Below are 22803 nucleotides of genomic sequence, written 5' to 3'. Positions count from 1 at the left end.
TGAGTTTAGGAGAGAGCAAGCTGCAAAATAGACACTTTCATGGAAGAGATCGAGAATATAAACCTAATTAAGAGAGAAGAGTTTGGTTTCCTTTCAAGGATGTGTTTACACCTAACTTGTCATTGGTTAAGTTAAGCCAATGTGGTAAGATGGATCTACAAAAATAATTTTTTATTATTTTTCCTAACCCTAATCCTATATTTAGGTGCTAATATATATAAATTTGAAAATTTAGATGCTCAAGGGAAAAAAGTCATTTTAGAGTTACTTAACCGCAGGTCAAAACATTGAGGGTATTTTTATAGATTAGATCGCCACTTGATCGATCCAAGTCTCCGCAATTTCAGAATCTTCCTATCCAATGACCTGTGCTCCTTGGTTAGAATAGCGGAGAAAATTCCTTCTATTAATATGGTACTTCAGAGTTTCATACCTCTCAAAAAAACAAGCTAATTGGTGGAGAAAACATGACGTGTCTACCCATAGGAGCATCTACAGCCAACCGCATTTGCCAGGCACGCCCAAGTAACAAATTTATGTTATAGAGCAAATTAGCAAACCGGAGAGAACCTGCACTAGGAGATTTAAGAATCAACTCCAACGCTAAGGTTTTATAGTTTTGGGGTAATTAATATCTATGCCCTAGGTTTTTGTCAAATATATTATAATTGGAGATACAGACTAGATAGTGTAAAATTATAAAATTATAAAATTTAAGGTCCTTATTCATGTAATTTTCTATTTAATTATAAGTTCTATTAGATAAACTAAGAAATTATATTATATACTAAATAAGGTATATATTAAATGTAGTAAAAATATAATATCTCAAAGGATTTTAATTTTATTGATCAAAAAAATAAAAGTAATTTAATTTTGATTGGTCATATTATACTATATAAGATACATGCATATTGAATATAATAAGAATATAATATTATTTTTAATTTAATTGACTATAATCATTTTCTATATATAACTTATTAAAAAAATTTAATTTATTATTATTTTAATAAAATAATTTATTATTAACTTTTGATATATCTTATTAATTTTAACAAGATTTATTTTTTGATTAAAAAAATAGAAAATAAAATTCACTAAAAATATGTATATGATATAAAATTATGATATATGATATTATATTAGCAAACCATATAGTATATTGGAAGAAAATTTTTTTCAAAAAAAATAAAATTAATTAGTTATATGCTCGTAGATTTTAGCACAAAGTAAAAAGAAAAGAAAAAACAAAAATTATAAATGATGAATTAAAACAATAGTTAATACATTTTCATTATTATAATAGCTATCTATCTATAATATATAATATCTTCGCAACATAATTAACCAAATCAAGTTAATCCTCATTTTGAGAAAATTTATTATTTTCTTTAATTTAATTATTTTATAAGATGTTTTTTTCTATGTTGTGAATGCTTTTAGATTTTTAATAATATAAACAATTCAAAATATTATTTTTACTATTCCAAAGAAATTATAATTTACAATAAAAATTAATAGAAAATTAAATATATAAATTATACTACATTATTTGTAACGAGTAAAAATCAACGAATAACGTATAACATATATTCGAGAAAACTAGTAATTTAAAATAACTAAAATTTCAATAAAAAATTGCTAATATATTGACTATATATATATATATATATATACACTCCAAGAATAACTAAATCAAAATCAAAATCTTAAAACTCGCCCTTAACAACAAGAATGAATCCATAATACCTCTTTCTCCTTTGGTTGTAATACACTACAACAACTACATTTTCAGAAACTTCTGGTGGAAATAACTTTTTCATGGAGTGGGTTGGAAGACTTCTAACTCGGAAGCGATGTCCCTACAGTCAAGACCTTCTGGAGTGAGAATATTACCGGTCTATGGAGAAAGAAAAAGAAAGACTTCCTTCAAAATAAGCTGAAAAAAAGAAAACTTGCAGCTCTGTTTTCAAGTGTTTTATTCTCTTTTGTTGGGCTTGATCTAACACTTTCTCTGTCATTATTTTAATTAGAGTGAGTTTAAGATTGACCGTAAATAGGGGTCAACATTCAACTAACTAAATTGAATGAGCTCGGTTTTGGTTTATTCAAATATATTTTTATGGTATTTAAATCTGAAATTAAATGATATAATAACTGATCAGTTCGAATTCAGTTATATATGGGAAGCGAACCAAAAATCGAAGATCCACTAGTTTTATATACTCAAATTGATTGGTAACTGCATTTCTCAAATAACTATTTGATTTAATCGAATTGAGTCGGTTTGATTTAGTTTTCGGTTAAAAATTGAGAATTGCTCACCTCTCTATAGAAGATATTTCATAAGTTTAAATCCCGGATAGAGACGAAGTGACTCGACTGTAAGAAGAGGATTTTTCAATAGTAGTCAGAAATCACCAAATATATAAATTAATTAAATTATGTTACAACTCATAATCAAACTCACATATGGTATTCAAGAACCAAAGAAACTCCCATCAGGGGAAGAATCATCTACATCTGTCATTAACCTATTTCCGAAATTTCCAGCATGGGTTAAAATCCAACGTAAGGTTGAGCATTCCCTGTAATATGCATTAGAATTGTTCTAATCAATACCTACACAACTTGGTAATTAGTGACAACACTATGCATTGCCATTAGTACTTTTTAAATATTTTATATCTTTAGTTTTTTACTTATAATGTATAATCATAAAATGTGGAGTATTTATTTTGCTTACGATCTCTCCATTTTATGTATAATATTTATTTTATTTTTTGCATTTGTTTGATTTTATTTGGACAAGTGTGCAATTTATAGAGAATATTTCAACTACACGATGATCTTTGTCTTTTGAAACCAAATAGTGTGACTTGTTCATCAATTGGATTTAGTAATTCAAATCATTTGTATTCGTCATAAGTAACTAATTCATGGATAATGAAGTCATATATAGAAGATTCAGGAAGTTTACCTAACGAGCCATTTTTAAAGACCTATTTTTTTTTTCAAGTCCACATTCCTATTTTCATTAGAATTTCTTATTAGATCAGCGAATAATAATTATTTTAGTTATAATAATTTTTGTTCTATATCTTTTATTCAGGAGACGAGTCATGTCCTTCTTATATTATTTATATTTATTTAAAGTTTTTTAATGAAAATCTTAATATGTTATATTAAAAAAACTTCAAATTATGAATAATATAAAAAAAAATTACTATTACATTCTTATATATCGATCAATTACACTAGTCGAGATCTGTTTTTATCAATATAAATTATTACATCTCTATATTTGATTCTGTCAGACATTTTAATCCTTAAGTCCATTTTTGTGCTTTCAACCGTTAGTCAAATCCTAAAAGGTAATGAGATACGAGAGAAAATTTTTAACTGATAAAATTGACCCTAACCTTTTCTCTCTCAAAAACAAACCAAAAATAAAGTGAAAAAGAAAGAACACCATAGCCGCTCAGCCACCCACCCACTCAACTTTACATGACTGCTCAAACGCTAAGATAGAACTTCGATCCATTCCAACAGTCGCAGCAACACAAATCAACAAGTTATATTTATATGACAGAAATTAAAATGGGAAATGTACATTAAAAATATCGGCATCGTCGATCAATGCCTGCTTGCCCTGCATCTTCCATATGTTAGCAATCACAGCTGATATAAGGTGTTAAGTGTGATTATGCAAATTAAATAAAACCTGTTAACGGAAAATATGGTGGTATAAGGTTGTCAAAAGGGTTATAAGGTTGACTAATATTTTCCTGTTTTTCACAACAAGAATATATTTGGTTATCTGATATCTTTGTGCAGCAGGTTCTTGACTTGGTAATAGTTCATACTTTAACCAAATAATCTGGCTTCTGTTGCTATTTTGAATAATTGCATTATTATAGGGATTTAGTGGATTGTATTTGTAAAGGGCTCTCTATATAAAGAGCACTGCGTGTATTGATCATTAATTATATAAAAAAAGATAACTGCTCTTTATTAAAAGCATTTTCATTTCATCTGTTCTTTAAAACAGCTTTTTCTATCTTGGTATCAGAGCATTACGTCCAGGAATTTTATGGCCTTAACAGCCTCTTCATCCCTATCACTGAATGTAGGTAACTTTGTTACCCTTAAATTAACTCCAAATAACTACCTCCTATGGCGTGAGCAAGTCCTTGGGCTAGCCGAAAGCCAAGATCTCTTAGACCACCTTACAAATCCACCACAAACCAATCCAGCCAACTCCGACAAAGCTACGGATCAGGCTATACAAAATTATACTATCTGGCAGAAAGCAGATCGCTTGCTTCGCGGATGGATTATTGGCACATTATCTGAAGAGTCCCTTGGACTCGTTATTGGCCAAGACACAGCATATGCTGTTTGGGAAGCGCTAAAAGAGTCTTATGCCCAAGACTCGCAGGAACGTGAATTTACCCTCTGCCAACAATTGACGTATCTGCGCAAAGAAGACAACGTGGATATCAATACTCATATCAGCAAATTCAAAAATATATGTGACAGCTTGGCTGCCATTGGACGCCCAGTTTTAGAAAAAGAGAAAGTTTACAGTTTATTGACAAGTTTAGGTCCCCAATATGAGACCTTCACAACCACAATGCTGAAACCTCCAAGACCCACATACTCAGAGTTGATTTCGCACCTTCAAAATCATGATCAAAGACGGAGTTGGTTTGCCAATTCTGGAAATTCCTCATTTACAGTGCACTCACCACACTTGGCTTTTTACACGCAGCAGAAAAAAACCCCTCAATCTAGCGGGTCTCAAATGGTGTTCGAGAACAAATCCTCTCGGTCATCTTTCTCTTCTGCAGGACGTGGCTTCCAAGCACAGAGTCAAAACAATTATGGCGGCCAACAACGTCGTCCCGCCCCTCCTGGCAAACGACGGATGACTGCAACAGAGCGGGAACTGTACCAAAATGAGATATGTCAAATCTGTTACAAGAAAGGGCATATTGCCAAAATATGCTGGTGGTATTCACCTTCTTCCCCGTCAAATGATCTTCCACAAGCCTTGGCGACATTGACATTGGATAACAGTGTAGCTGACCATGATTGGACCTCGGATACCGCTGCCACAAATCATATGGCTGGAAATGGAGGTATGGTGTCAAATTTACAAAATTACAAAGGTAGTGATGAGGTTATTATAGGTGATGGATCTTCAATTCCTATTGTTGGTATTGGTACTTCTCAAATTAAGAAAAATAATCATGTGTTGCCTTTGTCTAATGTGTTATATGTTCCTAGTTTAAAGAAAAATTTGTTATCGGTAAGTCAGTTAACCTCTCACTTTCCTGTCAATTGTGAATTTACTGACAAATCTTTTATTGTGAAGGAACGGAAAACAGGTGCAATGATAATGCAGGGACCAAAGAAGGGTGATTTATACACTATTTCAAGCAATCCAGAAGCACATTTTTCTTTTCGCTTTAAGTCATGCAGTGCAGATGTCTGGCACCAACGGCTTGGACATCCGCAAGTTTCAGCTTTAAATAATTTACATAATAAGGGCCTCATTTCTGTTAATGGTCCTTTAAAAATAAAAAATTTGTGTGATAGTTGTCAACTAGGAAAGCTTAGTCGATTTCCGTTTTCAAATAGTTCTCACTCTACATCTGCTCCGTTTGAAAAAATTCATTGTGATTTATGGGGACCGGCTCCGGTTTTATCTCTTAAAAAATTTAAATTCTATGCTTGCTTGGTAGATGACTGTACTAAATATGTTTGGCTAATTCCATTGCGTATGAAATCAGATTTTTATTCTGCTTTTATTGCTTTCGAAAAATTTATTCAGCGTCAATATAATGCTGTAATTAAAATTTTTCACTCAGATGGAGGAGGTGAATTTGTTAATAATGCCTTAACTACACACTTTCTTGAAACTGGAATAATGCATCAAATCTCCTGCCCATATACGCCTGAACAAACTGGTGCGGTAGAATGTCGTCATCGCATAATTCGTGAATTAGGAATGTCTATGTTATTTCATAGTCGTGTTCCTTTGTCGTTATGGATGGATGCTTTTGCAACAGCTGTTTTTCTTATCAATCGGTTACCGTCGTCGTCTCTTTCCTTTAAGTCACCGTATTTTGCCTTACATAAAAAACATCCTGATTACTCCATTCTACGTGTCTTTGGGTGTAAATGCTTTCCGTATATTTGGGACTCAAAAAAAAATAAGTTTGATCCTAAATCTGTTGTCTGTATTTTTGCAGGTTACAGTGAAAAATATAAGGGGTACAGGTGCTTTGACATTCATAATCGAAAATATATAATATCCAGGAATGTTGCTTTTGATGAAGAATGTTTTCCTTACAAGTCCAGTATAGGTACAGATGTCATTAATCAAGCTGGTAAAATTATAGACTACTGGACAACTACCCCAAAAACTACTGAGCCACACACAGAGCAACCCATCTCAACAACACCTCTGCCTACACCTGGTATTTTATCACTCGCCCCCATCCCACCTCAATTAACACATATGAATTCAGCAAATAGCCCGATTTCATCTCAACCATCGCCTACGTCGCCGTCGAATTCACCACCACAGTCCCTAAATTCACCGGCTGACGTCATATTCGCTCCTCAATCCCAATCGGAATCTAGTGCAACCCCAGCGGATTCAATTTCTTCTCACAATATGCTGATGTTTTCAGATACAACACCACCCAATTCACCTGCAGCTCCTAGTCCGTTCGACGATTCACAGTCACCCACATCAGGTGGTTCTATTCAGTCCGTACATCAAGAGGAAGTTCGGCAAGCTGGAGTTGTGGCAGAAAACTTACACAATGATCCTTCTGTCTCACAACATTCGATGATGACGCGATCAAAATCAAGCATTGTTAAACCGAATCCCAGGTATGCTCTTCTTACAACTGTCGATTCATCCATTCCAAAAGAACCTCGAACAGTCAGACAAGCTCTGGCACATCCTGGTTGGAAGCATGCTATGGAGGAGGAGATAGCTGCTCTTCATAAAAATGAAACCTGGACTTTGGTTCCAAGGCATACAAACATGAATGTCATCGGGTCCAAATGGGTCTTCAAGACTAAGCACAAATCAGATGGTACCTTAGATCGGTTGAAAGCACGGCTGGTAGCGAAAGGTTTTCATCAAGTTGATGGTCAAGATTTTACAGAAACGTTCTCTCCAGTAATAAAACCAGGTACAATACGTCTTGTTTTATCTATTGCTTTGGTTCTTAAATGGCAGATTAGGCAATTAGATGTGAAAAATGCATTCCTGCATGGACATATTACAGAGGATTTGTACATGGCTCAACCTTCAGGTATGATAGATTCTCAGTTTCCAAATTATGTCTGTAAACTGAAAAGAGCATTGTATGGTTTGAAACAAGCTCCGCGAGCTTGGTTTGATCGGTTGAGTAGGTTTTTGGTTTCGTATGGGTTTGTGTGCAGCTTAGCTGATCCGTCTCTGTTCATATTTCAGTCCTCCAAAGGAATGATTGCATTGCTAATTTATGTCGATGATATGTTGCTAACAGGTTCTTCCGCTGTTTTACTTGATGGGTTTGTTCAGTTATTATGTAAGGAATTTGCCATGAAAGATTTAGGACAGTTGCATCATTTTTTAGGCATTGAAGTTACTCATACGTCTGATGGTTTACTCTTGAATCAGTTTCACTATGCATTAACGTTACTTGACAGATTTGGTATGATCGATAGTAAGCCCATGTCGACACCCTCGGAGCTTCAACCGCCAGTTACCAAGGCTGCTGCTTCAGTTGATGCCACTTTATATCGTAGCATTGTCGGTGCTTTACAATATCTCACTCTAACACGTCCTGACATTGCTTTCAGTGTTAACTTTGTTTCGCAGTTTATGCACGATCCGACGGTCATTCATATGAAGTTTGTGCACCGCATTCTCCGCTATGTGAAAGGCACTCTCGATCATGGATTACACTTTACTTCCAATTCCACCTTAACGCTTCAAGGATTTGCTGATGCTGATTGGGCCGGCTGTCCGATCACTAGACGATCCACCACAGGCTACTGCACTTTCCTCGGCTCCAATTTGATTTCTTGGTGTGCAAAAAAACAGCACACGGTCTCCCGATCGAGTACGGAGGCAGAGTATAGAGCCATGGCGCACACGACCGCTGAGCTTACCTGGCTTACATATTTGCTCAAAGAATTCTCGATTCCCATTACAGTTCCTCCAATTTTGTTTTGTGATAATCTTAGTGCTCTCTATCTCACTATCAATCCCGTTTTCCATGCACGAAGCAAACACATCGAGTTGGACTATCACTTTGTTCGAGAACGTGTTGCACAAGGACTTCTTGTAACTAAGTACATTCCTACAACTCAACAGGTAGCTGACATCTTCACTAAACCAATTCATAAATCTGCCCTTGCAAATTTTCGAAGCAAACTTCGCCTCAAACCCCGGCCAAGTTTGAGGGGGGATGTTAGCAATCACAGCTGATATAAGGTGTTAAGTGTGATTATGCAAATTAAATAAAACCTGTTAACGGAAAATATGGTGGTATAAGGTTGTCAAAGGGGTTATAAGGTTGACTAATATTTTCCTGTTTTTCACAACAAGAATATATTTGGTTATCTGATATCTTTGTGCAGCAGGTTCTTGACTTGGTAATAGTTCATACTTTAACCAAATAATCTGGCTTCTGTTGCTATTTTGAATAATTGCATTATTATAGGGATTTAGTGGATTGTATTTGTAAATGGCTCTCTATATAAAGAGCACTGCGTGTATTGATCATTAATTATATAAAAAAAGATAACTGCTCTTTATTAAAAGCATTTTCATTTCATCTATTCTTTAAAACAGCTTTTTCTATCTCCATAGACTCGCTTCCCCTTTTTTTCTTCACTTGTTTTTCTTTTATTTTATAATTTCTCTTCCTCACAGTGAGTGATGGATTTCAGTAGACTCTGCACATTAGCAAACATGTCCAATTTGTGAAAGAAAGTGTAAAAAATTGAATTTCTTAGTAGACTTTTGACCTGCAGTTTCAAAATTTTGAGGTTTTGATCTTCTCAAATTTGAAATTTTTATCATTTTGGGTTACTGGGTTAAATTTTTTTGAAATATCATTAACGATGATGAGGCTTATATTTTATTTACATAAATTTTTAATTTTTATATCACAATTAAATGATTAAGAAGAGAAAGGTGAATTTTGATGATTTTAGTTTAAATGAAGGGTATTTTTATTTTTTTAATATTAATTAACGGCAAAAATTTTAAAAATTGACAAAAGGATTTAAGAGTTGGACCGATCAAAATTTAAAAATGTAATCATGCATGTTGACAAAAACAAGAAGTGGCTAGTGTATTTGACTATATACATGGAGACCTAATATTAATTTTTCTTATAAAAAAGGGAAAAATATAGTGGGATCACTATAGTTTTCAAAATAAAACTACTTCGTATACGTCATTTTTAAAATATATTAAATCTTTATATTTTACTTCTGTTATACTATTTAGTTCTTCTGTCAAATTTTTGCATTTTCCTGTTAAGTCAACAGGAAAACACAAAAATAAAAAAAGAGATACTAAAATATTATATCAGAAAAATCACAGTATAGTTTCTATGGTTTGAAAAATACAATTACTTCTTCTATGATTTGAAAAATATAATTACTTTTTTTTGAAGAGAAAATGACCACTATTTTATTAAATGTAATGGGAAAGGAGAACATTAGGGACACTCTCCCAAATACAAAGTGGTAAAAAGCGAATGGATGCTCTAAGTAAGGGAATGAGCAGCACCATTCATAGTACGCTGAATCCATTGAATCTGAATATCTGGCGTACCAATTAAGAGTTGCTTATAATCTTCCACAATAATCCCAAATTCCGAAAGATCTAAAATTTGAGAATTCAAAACACAAAATAAAACCTGACAATCAACAAAAATATAACCACTAGACTGATAATGATCACAATAAAAAGTAGAGTACAATGAAGAGCCAAAGCTTCAGCTGTAGCAAGCGGTTTGCATCTCGTAGAATGAGTAGACACAGCTTGCAAGAACCTACCTTCACCATCCTCAAACACCATTGCACCACCTATTATATCTTCTTTTTGAAATACTGAAGCATCACAAAATGCATGCCAACTAACATTATCCAAGTTAACACAGGCCCCACACTTGGCCCATTTCCCTGTAAAATTCTTTGTCCTGTAGCTACACTTAAATTAACAAAAGAATGTCATTCCATATAATGAGTAGAAACTGTGCATGCAATCTGGGTGGGTTGCATCAATTTTGCGGACCAGCAAAATTCATTTCTTGCCTTCCATAAATTCCATGCCAAAAAAGCCAATAGTTCTGCTTTTTGTTGTCCAATGCCATCCCAACACTGCATAAATAAATCAATAAAAGTTGCAGTGACACTAGAAATATTAAAACCAAGCAAACGCCAACAAGTATTTGCCCTAACACAATGACACAACACATGGTCATCATCTTCTCTAGGAGGACAGAAAAAACAAAGATCATCAACTGCTAAACCACGTTTCACAGTGTTAGATTTTGTGGGTAGTACATCTTTACAAGCCCGCCACAAAAAATCCCTTATTTTAGAAGGAACATTAAGGCTCCCAATATGCTTACATAACCTTGGAATATTATCCCTTATTGACGCATATTTTCATTATTTTATAAAATACTTAATAGAAAATTTAAAAAAATTAAATGAAAGAATCTTGTAATATGAAGAAAGTAAAATAAAAGGATAAGGGATAGTTACATTTCTCTAACATACCGTACTCTAATTTTTCCTATAAAAAATCAAATTTCCAATTTTAATGGTTGACTTTTTTTTATAAACAATAACTGAGGAAAAAATTTCAATCAAAAATGCAAAATGTTCAAAGTTGACAACGTTCGATTGATGAACGCGACATTCTTAAATAACAGTTCATTAATGCAGAACGCAATCGAAGACAAAATAACCATCCGTTGCAGTTAGTTACAGATTCCATGGCTTCCGCTTCCACAGCTTACTCTATCTATCTATTTCTATCACTTCTTCTCTTTTCTTCTCCTTCGATTTCACTCTCAAACCAGGTATTTACAACTATCGCCTGCTCTTTCGATTTCGAATTCTGATACAAGAAGAAACGGTTTAGATTTCCCAGTTATTTTCTTTGATTGTGAATTAAAAGAGTAGAGTTCTGTTTGGATGCCGAGAAAATGAAGTAAAGGGTCTTGGTTGGTTCATTTCGGAGAATTAGTTGTAGAAATGTTTGTTTCTTTGTTTTTGTTAGTGGCGAGACATATAGGACAGGGAAGTAGCTTAGCTTTTGTGGAATAAAGGGAGCTTTTTTGTTTATCTGATTATGGTATTTTTTTTTTTTTCAATTTCAGTTCTGTGAAGTTAGGAGTGGATATGATGAAGCTGGTTGTGGGATTCCGTCATCATCTTTATCATCGAAGATTTTGATTAAGGGTGGAACCGTTGTAAATGCTCACCAACAAGAGGTTGCTGATGTTTTTGTGGAGGATGGGATCATTGTTGTTGTGAAGCCCAATATCAAGGTCTATTTTTCTGTTTTTATTATCTACAGATCCCCACTTCTTCTTCTATATTTTATTTTTTGCTAGACGAATTTTTTTACGTCTTATTTGACTAGCGGACGACATCAGTTGACAGTAAAGCTTTGGCACTACTGGGTCTAATTTCTGGGGATTTGATCTTATCATTCTTCTTTTTGAATTTGATACTGTTACAATTTTGACAGTTGATAGGTGGACAGGAAATTGGCCCGTTATTGCAAACGATATAAGTTGTTTAGGCAGAGCCACTGGACATGTTTCTTTAACAACTTTATCTGAATTTTTGGTAAACTTTGAATCAAATGAAATTAACCCTTCCCAACCTGCTATAAAAGTAGATTTCCAGGATGGTTCAGTTTTGAACTTCTTATGGTTGAAGTCTGTAGCCAAGAATGTCCATATGATATGCATATAGCTTTTCTGCTCTGCATAGAATGGAATATCTATCCATGCCCCTTCTTTGGTGTTCAGTCAGCCAGCTCTTTCTTGCTCATTATTGGCCTGGTATTTACTCTTCCCCATGTTCTTTTGCTCTTTATCATTTACATTTGAATTTTTTGATTGTGGTTGGCAGGTTGGTGATGATGTTTATGTGATTGATGCCTCTGGAAAGTTTGTCATGCCCGGTTAGTTGTCATATTATGATTGGTTGGTTGATTGGTGCTGCATTTTTTTTAATGTAACGAAAATCCTTGGGGTCTCTTCTTAACTGTAGAAATGATTAAGTAATTCCAATCCATGGCATCATGCTTAAAATACTTCATCTAACATCATTTTCAATTCCAGTAATATTAAATAAGATGTTCCCTTTGTATGACTGCATTTTTTCTGAAAATATTAACAGGAGGAATTGACCCTCACACACATCTGGCTATGGAGTTCATGAGCACTGAGACTATTGATGACTTCTTTAGTGGTCAGGCTGCAGCTTTAGCAGGTGGAACAACCATGCATATTGACTTCGTTATACCCTTGAATGGCAGTTTAGTGGCAGGTTTTGAAGCTTATAAAAAGAAGGCAAAGAAGTCTTGCATGGATTATGGTTTCCACATGGCAGTCACCAAATGGGATGAAGTTGTTTCAAGGGAAATGGAAATTATGGTGAAGGAAAATGGTTGTTACTTTTAATTTCTAATTTGAATATTTTGGATTTGGGAGGATTATGATTCATTTCTCACTATTTATATGTTTTCAATAATTTGTGCATACACTTGGAATTTGTAGGTATCAACTCTTTCAAGTTTTTCATGGCATACAAGGGGTCCCTTATGATCAATGATGATCTTCTATTAGAAGGACTTAAGCAGTGCAAATCTCTTGGTGCCTTAGCTATGGTTCATGCAGAAAATGGAGATGCTGTATTTGAAGGGCAAAAACGAATGATAGAATTGGGTATTACTGGTCCAGAGGGGCATGCTCTTTCAAGACCTCCAGTGGTAAACTTCAATCTTATCCAGCTTTCTGAATTTACATCGCCTTCCAGATTTTCTTTGTTCATTTCTATGCCATCAGCCTTATTGTTAAAATTCTGGAACTGTTGAAAGTTCTTTGAATTCCTACGTGAGAGTAATTGTCCATATAGGCTTCCTTTGAAATAGATTGCTGAAGTCCATGGTGGTAATTAGCAAATGAGTAGTTCACTTTTGTAGGAACATTGATGAAATTTCCACGTGAACCTTTCCATTCATCTCAATTTCTTAAAATCATAGGTCAAGATATCTCCTGATAACCCATTCTGCCATTCCTATGAAACAAAAATGTTTTCTTTTTTATCCACGTTTCCCCCTTAGTGATTCTTTCAAGCATATATAGCTTTCATGTATAACATAGCTCGTAGTGCTGCAGCTGGAAGGTGAGGCAACTGCTCGTGCAATTCGTTTAGCAAGTTTTATAAATACTCCACTCTATGTAGTTCATGTGATGAGCATCGATGCAATGGAGGAGATAGCTAGGGCTCGAAAGTCAGGTTTGAATGGCATATTGAATTTTTTTTTTTCAAGGTGGTCTAATTATATTGGGTAGTAAATCATGAGCATGGATAATAATGGAATTAAGCTGAGGAACCATGTATGAGAAAGTTTCACTTTTAAAAAGTTCGATAACTATAATCCTGCTGTTATATGACAATATTCCATATAGAAAGAACCATAGAAGTATCCAAAAGTGATATGACAATTCCACATATTTCTTTGATTTTTATGAATACATGATTATTAAAAATTGCAAGGTGTCATAATATATCAAATACTGTCTAAGGTTATGAGCATGGATAATAATAGAATTTAGTTGAGGAACCATGCATGAGAAAGTTTCCCTTTCAAAAATTTCGATAGCTATAATTTTGCAGTTATATGACGATATTCCATATAGAAAGAATCAAAGAAGTATTTAAAAGTGACATGAAAATTCCACATATTTCTTTGATTTTTATGAATACATGATTGTTAAAAATTGCAAGATGCCGTAATATATCAAAATGCTGTCTAAGATGATGTAAATGTTGTTTGGCTGGATAAAGAATGTGGAATCTCACATGTTGAATTGTTTGATATTTTATAATATATAGAAACGTTTTTTGGAAATAATTTTTCACCAGTGTGGATTAATTGTTAAAAGGAAATGCTGACTTCTACTGCCTCTTGTTATTATAATAATATGTTCTCATGGTTCAGAACATGTAAGACAGTCACTTTATTTGAACTGCAGGACAGAGGGTTATTGGAGAGCCTGTGGTTTCTGGTCTAGTTCTTGATGACTCTAAGCTTTGGGATCCAGACTTCACAACAGCATCAAAGCAAGAGCACTTCATTCACTATTAGTTTTATTTATTTTGGAATTTGGTTTAATCAGTTTATGCTGTAAAACAAACATTTATATCCTAATGTTTCAGGTACGTCATGAGTCCCCCCATTAGGCCATCAGGACATGACAAGGCCCTACAAGCTGCTCTTTCAACTGGAGTTCTGCAGGTTTGTTCCTTTTAAAGTGTGATATGGACAGTTAGCAGTTCAAATCCATGCTTTCTGTCCACTCTACCTTTCATTGAACCCAAAAGAAGAAGATATTGTCAAGTTACATTGCCATCCAACATTTTACATGAAAAAAACTGTTATGAGATAAGTGAGATAGCTTTTCAAAATATTAGGATTGGGTTTGGTAAGTTTTTAGTTGAGTATAACTTAATGTTATCAAATGCATTTTAGTTAAAAAATGTAATGTACTTGAGTCCATTTTAAGTTGAATGTTTTAACAAAAAATGTATTTGGTTACATTACACATTCCATTATGGCTTAAAAACGTAACTTAATATCTAAGGCATCCTTGTTATTATTTTTGTTTAGCAGATCACATAAATACATTCCTCCTGATAATCTATATATCGTGCAGCTTGTAGGAACTGATCATTGCGTATTTAATTCTACACAGAAAGCCTTTGGGATTGATGATTTCAGGAAAATCCCAAATGGGGTAAATGGTAAGAAAAAATGGTCTTGATGTGGCCCAAGCCGAATATATGCCCTCATTCATCTCAATTTAAGGGTTTTTTTTTGGGGGGCCATCTGGAATACAGGTATTGAGGAGAGGATGCATCTGCTTTGGGATACAATGGTGGTAAGCTATTGTGACCTCATGATTAATCCTTCTCAATAGATGATATGAATTCCACCCAATCCAATTCTCCTTGTCTTTCAGGAATCTGGCCAAATTTCTGTCACTGATTTTGTCCGGGTAACGAGCACTGAATGGTATGTTAGTGATTCCTTGGGCCAGCCTATGACCTCTATGTGAATGTTGTTTACAGAAAAAATTAAAACTGCATGGGTGACAGTATTTTATGACAATTTCTGTAAAGGTTTCCTGAAGTAAGTAAACTGTTTTGACCTCCGTGAATTTTCCAGTGCTAGGATCTTCAATATATATCCAAGAAAAGGAGCAATTCTTGCTGGATCAGATGCAGATATAATTATACTCAACCCAAACTCAAGCTTTGAAATTAGTGCAAGGTCCCATCACTCCCGAACAGATACAAATGTCTATGAGGGTAGGAGAGGGAAGGTAATTATTTTCATTATGATCTAGTAGTTTTTTTTCTGTTGAGCTTTATGATCTAGTAATTTTCTTTCTATTGATAAGAGATGAAATTAAAATTATTGCTGGCAGTTGTTTGAGTGGCGCCTTGAACTGGTATGACTCTAATTAGTCTTGGAAAATATTAATGCATTACTATCCTATGAAGCCCATGATTTTTCCTTTTTGTTTATCTGAAACTTCCAGACCAAGTATGCTGGGTCCTCTTGCATACGTTATATTTTTTAATTTTGCAACTATGTCTGGTCTGGTCTACCGAATCAATTCCTTTTAAAGTTTGTCTACATTAGGTTGTCAAACACAAGATGTAATTGAAAAATCTAAATGGGCTTGTCAAGAATAAGACAAAATTGAAATAAAATCGCTTCCCTGGGGCTCTGATATGCTATTTAGTTTTTAGGGTTAATAGTATTATAAATCTTGATCTGATCTAATGTTGAATTTTTATCAATTTATTTCTTGCTCTTTGGCATTTGTATCAACTTTATCTGGTGATTCTTTAAAAAGGATCTGCCAATGCTAAAATAGTATGAGAAGTGTTTTTCCACTGTCTTGGCATTATATAGTATTATCTAAGTTTCATGCTGATTTAGCATTTATATAAATGATCATACAGAGAAGGAAAAAAAAAGAGAAAAAGAAAGACACAGAAAAAAAATCTGAACTTTCTCTTTTATCTCAAGACGTGATGTTTAATTGCATCACCTTGTTATAATTGAAAATTACAATTTAATTCTCTCTTTCTCTCACTCGCTCTCATGAAACCTCATATTTTATGAGGTTGGAAATTCATGTAATCAAAATTCAAAACCTTTGATATCTCTTCTTTTTAGACTAATATTTGATTTTTAATAAATTTAATCAGAATTTTTAGTAAATAAAGTGAATTCATGAAACCCTGTGAAACATGTAATTAAATATCGTGCATGCGTATAAATCTTTTCAATGAAATTAAGGAAATTGGTAATATTATTAAAGGCATAGTTCAATGAAAACTTTTTGTATAAATGCAATGTTAGCAGGGGAAAACTTTTCGTTTCACACACGCGGCCGTACACATATATGCATGAGTATATAATGCAAAATCATGAGCCACGTCAGCAAAACAAAAACAGTACTTATGCTTCCTCAAGAATGGGACTTGCCATTCAGTTGCTGGATGATATTAATTCATGGATGGATTGAAAACCTGTGCATAGGTCATCATATATGTAATTAATATGCCTTTTATGAAACTATAAACTTCAACCAACGATGTTCATACCAGCAAATGGCCCTTCCAAGCCTTCTTGTGCTTGTTTATGCTCACGTCCATGCCTCCTAGTGTGCTGAGTGTTTCATGTTGTGTTTCAATGCTTATGTTTGGTTTTTCCTCAGGGAAAGGTTGAAGTGACAATTTCTGGAGGACGAGTTGTTTGGGAAAATGATGAACTGAAGGTTTCGCCTGGTTCCGGTAAGTACATAGAAATGCGCCCTTTCAGTTACCTCTTCAGCGGAATTGACAAGGCAGATGCTTCATACATTTCTTCCCTGAATGCCCCAGTAAATCGTTTTAAATCTTCAACTTAAGCTGCAGATTCATAGGTAAACTATACATGACACTGAGACTCGTTGGAGAAATAATTCTTCCAATGTTGTGATCCCTCCTTGTAAAAAATTATGGATGTTAACCGATAAAACTCTGGTTTAGCCAGTTTTAAGATTTCCTGTTTTTCCTCTTCCAATATTGGGCAGATGCAAATCAGATTATTGTACTATGTAGAAACTGGATATGTATATATAAATAAAACGTAACAGAACAAAATGTTACAGAAGTTCCCAAACGAAACATCTACTTATAAATATATCTCATCTGTAGATTTACAGGCCAAAACATTGTTTCTAATACTGTAAAACTCATTGGAGATTACTCGGTGGAGGTTTGAAATTCCCAGATAATCAAGGCTTTATACAGCAATTAATGTAGGTCAAGATCTTCTTTTTCCTCTGCATAGCAATAACAAACAGAATATCACATTTTTGTTGATAACTTTTGCTGTTAATTCTCTGTATTTTCTGTCCTTTATTATTCCTTCCTCTGTTCCAAAGCAGGAATGGTATTCCAAGTAGAGATATAGAAATCTAAAACTTACCAAGACTGAATCATCCTGTGTGGTAGGAGCAATTACCACTCTTTGATATCCAATACCGGGATGTTTGATATCTGTTTTTTGCTGCTTCTTATTAGCTCGAGCTTGTGAAAATACCACGGAATAGTTGGTAGCTCCCGGATCCTTTTGATCCCATGCACCGAATTGAGGAACAGATGTCCAGCCATTTTTCTGTCAGCAGAGAAATTATGTGAGAAATCTTAACCAAAAACAAGGGAACTGAGAAATGTGACACAGCCTTGAATAATTATTTTACTCGACCACAAATATTAATTTGTTTGAAATTAAGGTTTCGTTTAGAATTTTTTTCTGAAAGTAAGAATGCTTTACCTCCCGCTTTTCCATGGGGACAAGGAGAGCAAGGAGAGGCAGGTATGAATATGAAGATTTTGAATCTGATTAATTAAAAGAATTTCTCAATTAAATTGCCTATTTTCCGGGAATTTAGCATTGGCTTCATGGACAATGAGGAAGACAGTTGCTTTCCTACCAATAGAATGTTTGTTTTTTTTTTTTTACGCAAAATCAACCATAATGAACGATAGATGTCTAGAATTTTGAATTAGTCAGACTAAGACAGGTGAATTAAAAAACTTGAGGAAAAAAGAAAAAAAAAAAAAAAGAATAATGCCTAATTTAGGTCATAATTATCCTAATATGGTGCCTGTAGATTAGCAAGGGAATGGACTTCAAACCAAACAAAAATCATTTTTAGAAGTATATATTGTTGCTTTTTTTATTTTTTTTTAGGAAAAATTATGATTTGGTCCCTGCATTTTGCTTTAATATATAATATTGCCTCTTGTATTTTTAGAAATACATAATTTTGTCCGTTTGTTATAATAGTATATCATTTTGTCAATTTTTTTTATATTTTTCGGTCAAAAAGAATACTATTTTATTATTGTTTCGACAAAACATTAAGTAGTTATAGTAAGGTATTTGATTATCTATAATATTTATAAATGTATGAATATGAGAAAATATATAAATTGACTAAAAAAATATTGACCTAGTTTATATTTGTGAGGATATGATTAATAAGTTTTTTAATAATAAAAACTATTTTTTAATGTCGTAAATATATTTACTTTTTAATTTTCCTAACAATATATTGTTGGTACTAATTCTTCTTTTATGAAATTTTAATATGAAATAGTAGCTAAATGTAATTTATTATTTATAACTACTTTTTTCTTTTTTTAGAATAAACTGAAACTTTATAACTAAGAATTAAGGTCCAGAGACACAAAAATATTTAGAGAGGAAGGAACCTCTTCAATGAGAATAAGCTCATCCATGGAAAGGGTCAGAGCTTCCTTAGCAAGATAATATTGTGCTACCTTATTACATTCCCTACCACTAAAGACACAGTTGAAAGAAGGGAAGGAGTCGGCTAACATCTTCAAGTTGAGCAATCGGTTGCCAAGTTCAGAGAAATGGAAGCTTGAGTTTATCAAGCACTGCACCAAGGAAAGACAATCGCATTATTAAAGCCTAGTTCTCCAGCTTTCTGGACGGCAAACAAGCAGCTTCAACTTCTGCTTACTTCGGTAGCAAAGACTATGAATTCTCCTCATCCCCGAAGCCATTACAGCTCCCTCAGCATTCCTGCAGACTATCCCGAAACCGACACAACCATTCTCATAGATCACTGCATTAGAGTTGACTTTGATAAACCTTGAGGAGGTGGAGACCATACTGCTATCATGCGAGCTGCAGAAGGACTGACAGCACCCGTAAAATCAAATAGAAGACTCAGTGTCTGCTGCAAGATCGCCGGGACTGATGAAGTCCTGTTAGAAAATAGATACATTTATTGCTTGCCACAGTGACCATAAAATCATCATAAGACTTCAGCTTGGGCATCCTTGAAACTCAGCATCTTATCCTGAAACCATAGCTGGCTGCTTCATCTCTCAACCGTAATGGACTCAATAACCAAACTTCCTTGGCTACCTGGCAGTCAATGAGGACATGTGTTAATGTCTCTACCCCCTTCACCATAGCGAGGGCACCATGGTTCAGTTTCCACACCACGTGTAAAAACAGGTTTGGTTTAGATGGAAGAAGATCAAGATAGGCCCTATAAATGAAATGCTTTACTTTGGGTGGAATTTTCTGATGCCACACCCTTTTCCAAAATCGCTCCCCATCCCTACTTGTCCACGGTTCACCCTCCTCCCGGACTGTGTTTTCAAGCGCCAGATAGTAAGTAGATTTTATAGTAAATCTGCCATTCTTGTTGTCTGACCAAATAAGCACATCAATGCTACGTTTGGGGCTTGGTGGGATGCGACTAATAGCCTCCACTTCAGCTGGCACAAATATCTCATATGATAAATCCATTCTTCATGACGAAGACTCCTGATCAACAAGATTACTGAAGTTATCATTTACATCAAAAATAGAGGGAGGAGAACGCACATGAAATCCTTGAATAGATGGAACCCATTTGTCTTTCCAGATACGAATAAATCTGTATACCGTTGTCCACAAGCCAACTCGATCCTTGATCAATTAACCATCTAGCATTGCATATAGTACGCCAAACAAAACTAGGTTGACAGCCAACTCGTGCTTCCATAAACCGACACCTAGGGCAGTACCGTGCTTTCAAACACCGAGCTAGAAGCAAATGAGAACCCTAGCATAATCTCCAAGCCTGTTTAGCCAACATAGCCAAATTAAAAGCGTGCAGATCACGAAAACCAATTCCACCCATCGACTTGGATTTACAAAGCATCGACCATTTTGCCCAGTAAATTTTACGCTCCTTCTGTTTCTGACCACTCCAAAATCGAGCCATAACACTCTCCATTTGATGGCAAATCTCCTTAGGTAACAGAAAACGGCTCATCATGTATGTTGATATAGCCTGCACCACTACTTTCAACAGGATTTCCTTACCAGCTTTTGACAGTAATCTTTCTTTCCAGCCTTTCAGTTTTTTCGCAACTTTGTCCACTAGGTTGCTAAACATCAGCTTCTTTTTCCTCCCAATCACCAACAGTAGCCCTAAATACTTGGAATGGTTTGCAACGCCTTTGAACCCAAGTAGACCCATAATTGAATTCTGTTGACCAATCGATACATTTGGAGTAAAGGAAATCTCAGATTTCTCCAAATTTATTTTCTGCTCCGATGCACGTTTATAGTCACGCGAGAACTATCCTGATTGAATTACCCTCCATAGTTGATGCCCTCCCAAATATTATGCTATCATCTGCAAAAAGGAGGGGAGAAACCTAGGGTGCCCCTCTACAAAGACTTATCCCATGAAGATTATGATTTCTCTCCATTCAGCGAATAAGACTAGAGAAAACATCTGTACAAAACAAGAACAGGTAAGGAGAAAGAGGATCATCCTGTCGAAGTAACTTTACAAATAATTCTACAATTATTTAGAATTATTTGTAAAATTATATTACCAAGATTTTTAATCTTAATTGTTTGTTTTAAAATAAAATTTATATAATATTCTTTATGTAATAATTCTTTATTTAGATACTAAAAAGCATAATATATACCTTTCAAAACATAAGAGAACAAAAATTTAAGAAAAATATAAAAATTCAAGTATTATCATAAATTGTATTATTTTTTAATTTAATTTAAAGTTTTGCCATTATAATGAAATATAGTATTTTATAATAATTCATGTTTGTTGACTTTATCTATAATAATTTCAACTTATAAATAGCATTATAAATATAATATTAATTAACACTAATATGTTCACAGAATTATGTAAAAAATCATATTGTATTTATACATTTTATTATTGCTACTTCTTATATAGTTTGGTTAAAATATTTGTTACTACCTGATTATATTTTTTTCAATTAAATGAAATTAGAAATGCATAGATATACATATTGATGCTTGAGTTGAGTCAGTACAAAATATTGTACAATTTACACAGCATGTAGTACGTATAGAGATTTTTTTTTTTTTTAAGTGGTATGAATATAATTAAGGAAGATAAAAAAAAAGTTTGTGTGGGAAACAAGTAATTATTAGTCATATTATTGATAATTGTTTCACATTTTTTTTAAGTGGCAGAAATATAATTAAAAAAACATAAAAGGAATTTATTTAAAATGACATATTTTTTAAGATGTAAATTTTTAAATCTAAAAAGGAATGATCACCATATTTTTATATACAAACTAAAAAGACATAATCAATTTTTTAAAAAATAATAAATTAATATCACATATAACTAAATAAAAATTTTACATGTTTATATATATAGTAGGTATATTTCACCCTTAACATTTAATAACTAAATTCATGTAATAACATCTTAATAATTAATAATAATATTATTCTTTCAAAAAAAAAATATTATTATTATAAAATCAACAAAAGATAATGTCATTCACATTAGGATATATCAATATATGTAGTCACCAGATCCATCAAAAAGTGTTAAATCTATAAAAAAACATATATTATGAGTCTAAACATACTAAAATATTTCAAACCATATAATTTAATAAAAGATAAGATATTATAATTACAATCATGATTTTCAACCCAAAAAAATATATATGAGTATTCAAGCACATAGTATATATTAATTACTAATTAAGGTTAAAGTTAAAATATTCTATTAAATTATGTAGTTTCAAAATTAAATAGAAATTTTCTTTAAAAAATTAAAAATTAAAGATATTTTATTCAAATCTTTAATTTAATATTTTATTTTAAAACATATAATTACAAACTAAATAATAATAAAATAAAAATTTAATATATGAATTGGAATAAAAAAATTTATTTTTTTATTTCGGTTTCATATTCTGTATATCAATATTTAAAAATTACATTCTATTTTAAATTATATATTCTAAAATTTCATTGCAAGTTAATATTTAATTTAAAATTTTGATTTGGATTAAAATATTTCGAGCAATTTACACGCTTAGCGCATTTTAACAACAGAT

At 33.2% G+C, this 22803-nt stretch overlaps 3 protein-coding genes across 4 annotated transcripts; 2 read left to right on the top strand and 1 right to left on the bottom strand.

Annotated features, from left to right (window-relative positions):
• The first annotated feature begins 4639 nt into the window (after nucleotides 1-4639).
• Nucleotides 4640-5430, top strand: LOC149496085 (uncharacterized). Its single transcript, XM_089721175.1, has 2 exons — nucleotides 4640-5147; nucleotides 5384-5430. The coding sequence occupies exons 1-2, from the start codon at nucleotides 4640-4642 to the stop codon at nucleotides 5428-5430; spliced, it is 555 nt and encodes a 184-aa protein (XP_089577301.1).
• A 5438-nt stretch (nucleotides 5431-10868) lies between these two features.
• On the top strand, nucleotides 10869-17529 carry PYD2 (pyrimidine 2). Of its 2 annotated transcripts, none has more exons than XM_037636170.2 (13): nucleotides 10869-11123; nucleotides 11424-11594; nucleotides 12187-12238; nucleotides 12457-12726; nucleotides 12837-13048; nucleotides 13458-13578; nucleotides 14319-14406; nucleotides 14503-14581; nucleotides 15039-15087; nucleotides 15184-15224; nucleotides 15306-15358; nucleotides 15512-15668; nucleotides 17079-17529. In XM_037636170.2, exons 1-13 carry the CDS (start codon nucleotides 11037-11039, stop codon nucleotides 17268-17270), a joined length of 1572 nt encoding a protein of 523 aa, XP_037492098.1. In that variant the 5' UTR covers nucleotides 10869-11036; the 3' UTR covers nucleotides 17271-17529. The 2 variants fall into 2 exon arrangements, with proteins under 2 accessions (XP_037492098.1, XP_012065833.1); XM_012210443.4 differs by having other exon boundaries at nucleotides 15000-15087.
• On the bottom strand, nucleotides 17459-18341 carry LOC105628950 (RPM1-interacting protein 4 (RIN4) family protein). The gene is made up of 3 exons (XM_012210444.4): nucleotides 18182-18341; nucleotides 17834-18022; nucleotides 17459-17687 (listed from the first exon to the last, which is right to left on the bottom strand). Exons 1-3 carry the CDS (start codon nucleotides 18194-18196, stop codon nucleotides 17640-17642), a joined length of 252 nt encoding a protein of 83 aa, XP_012065834.1. The 5' UTR covers nucleotides 18197-18341; the 3' UTR covers nucleotides 17459-17639.
• Between the last annotated feature and the right edge of the window lie 4462 nt (nucleotides 18342-22803).

This window comes from Jatropha curcas, chromosome 5, assembly GCF_041381405.1.
Source record: "Jatropha curcas cultivar XTBG-Jc1 chromosome 5, XTBG_Jcur_1.0, whole genome shotgun sequence".
Classification (NCBI taxonomy): domain Eukaryota; kingdom Viridiplantae; phylum Streptophyta; class Magnoliopsida; order Malpighiales; family Euphorbiaceae; genus Jatropha; species Jatropha curcas.
The sequence above is the reverse complement of the archived record's forward strand: the minus strand, read 5'-3'. Positions and strand labels throughout refer to the sequence as shown.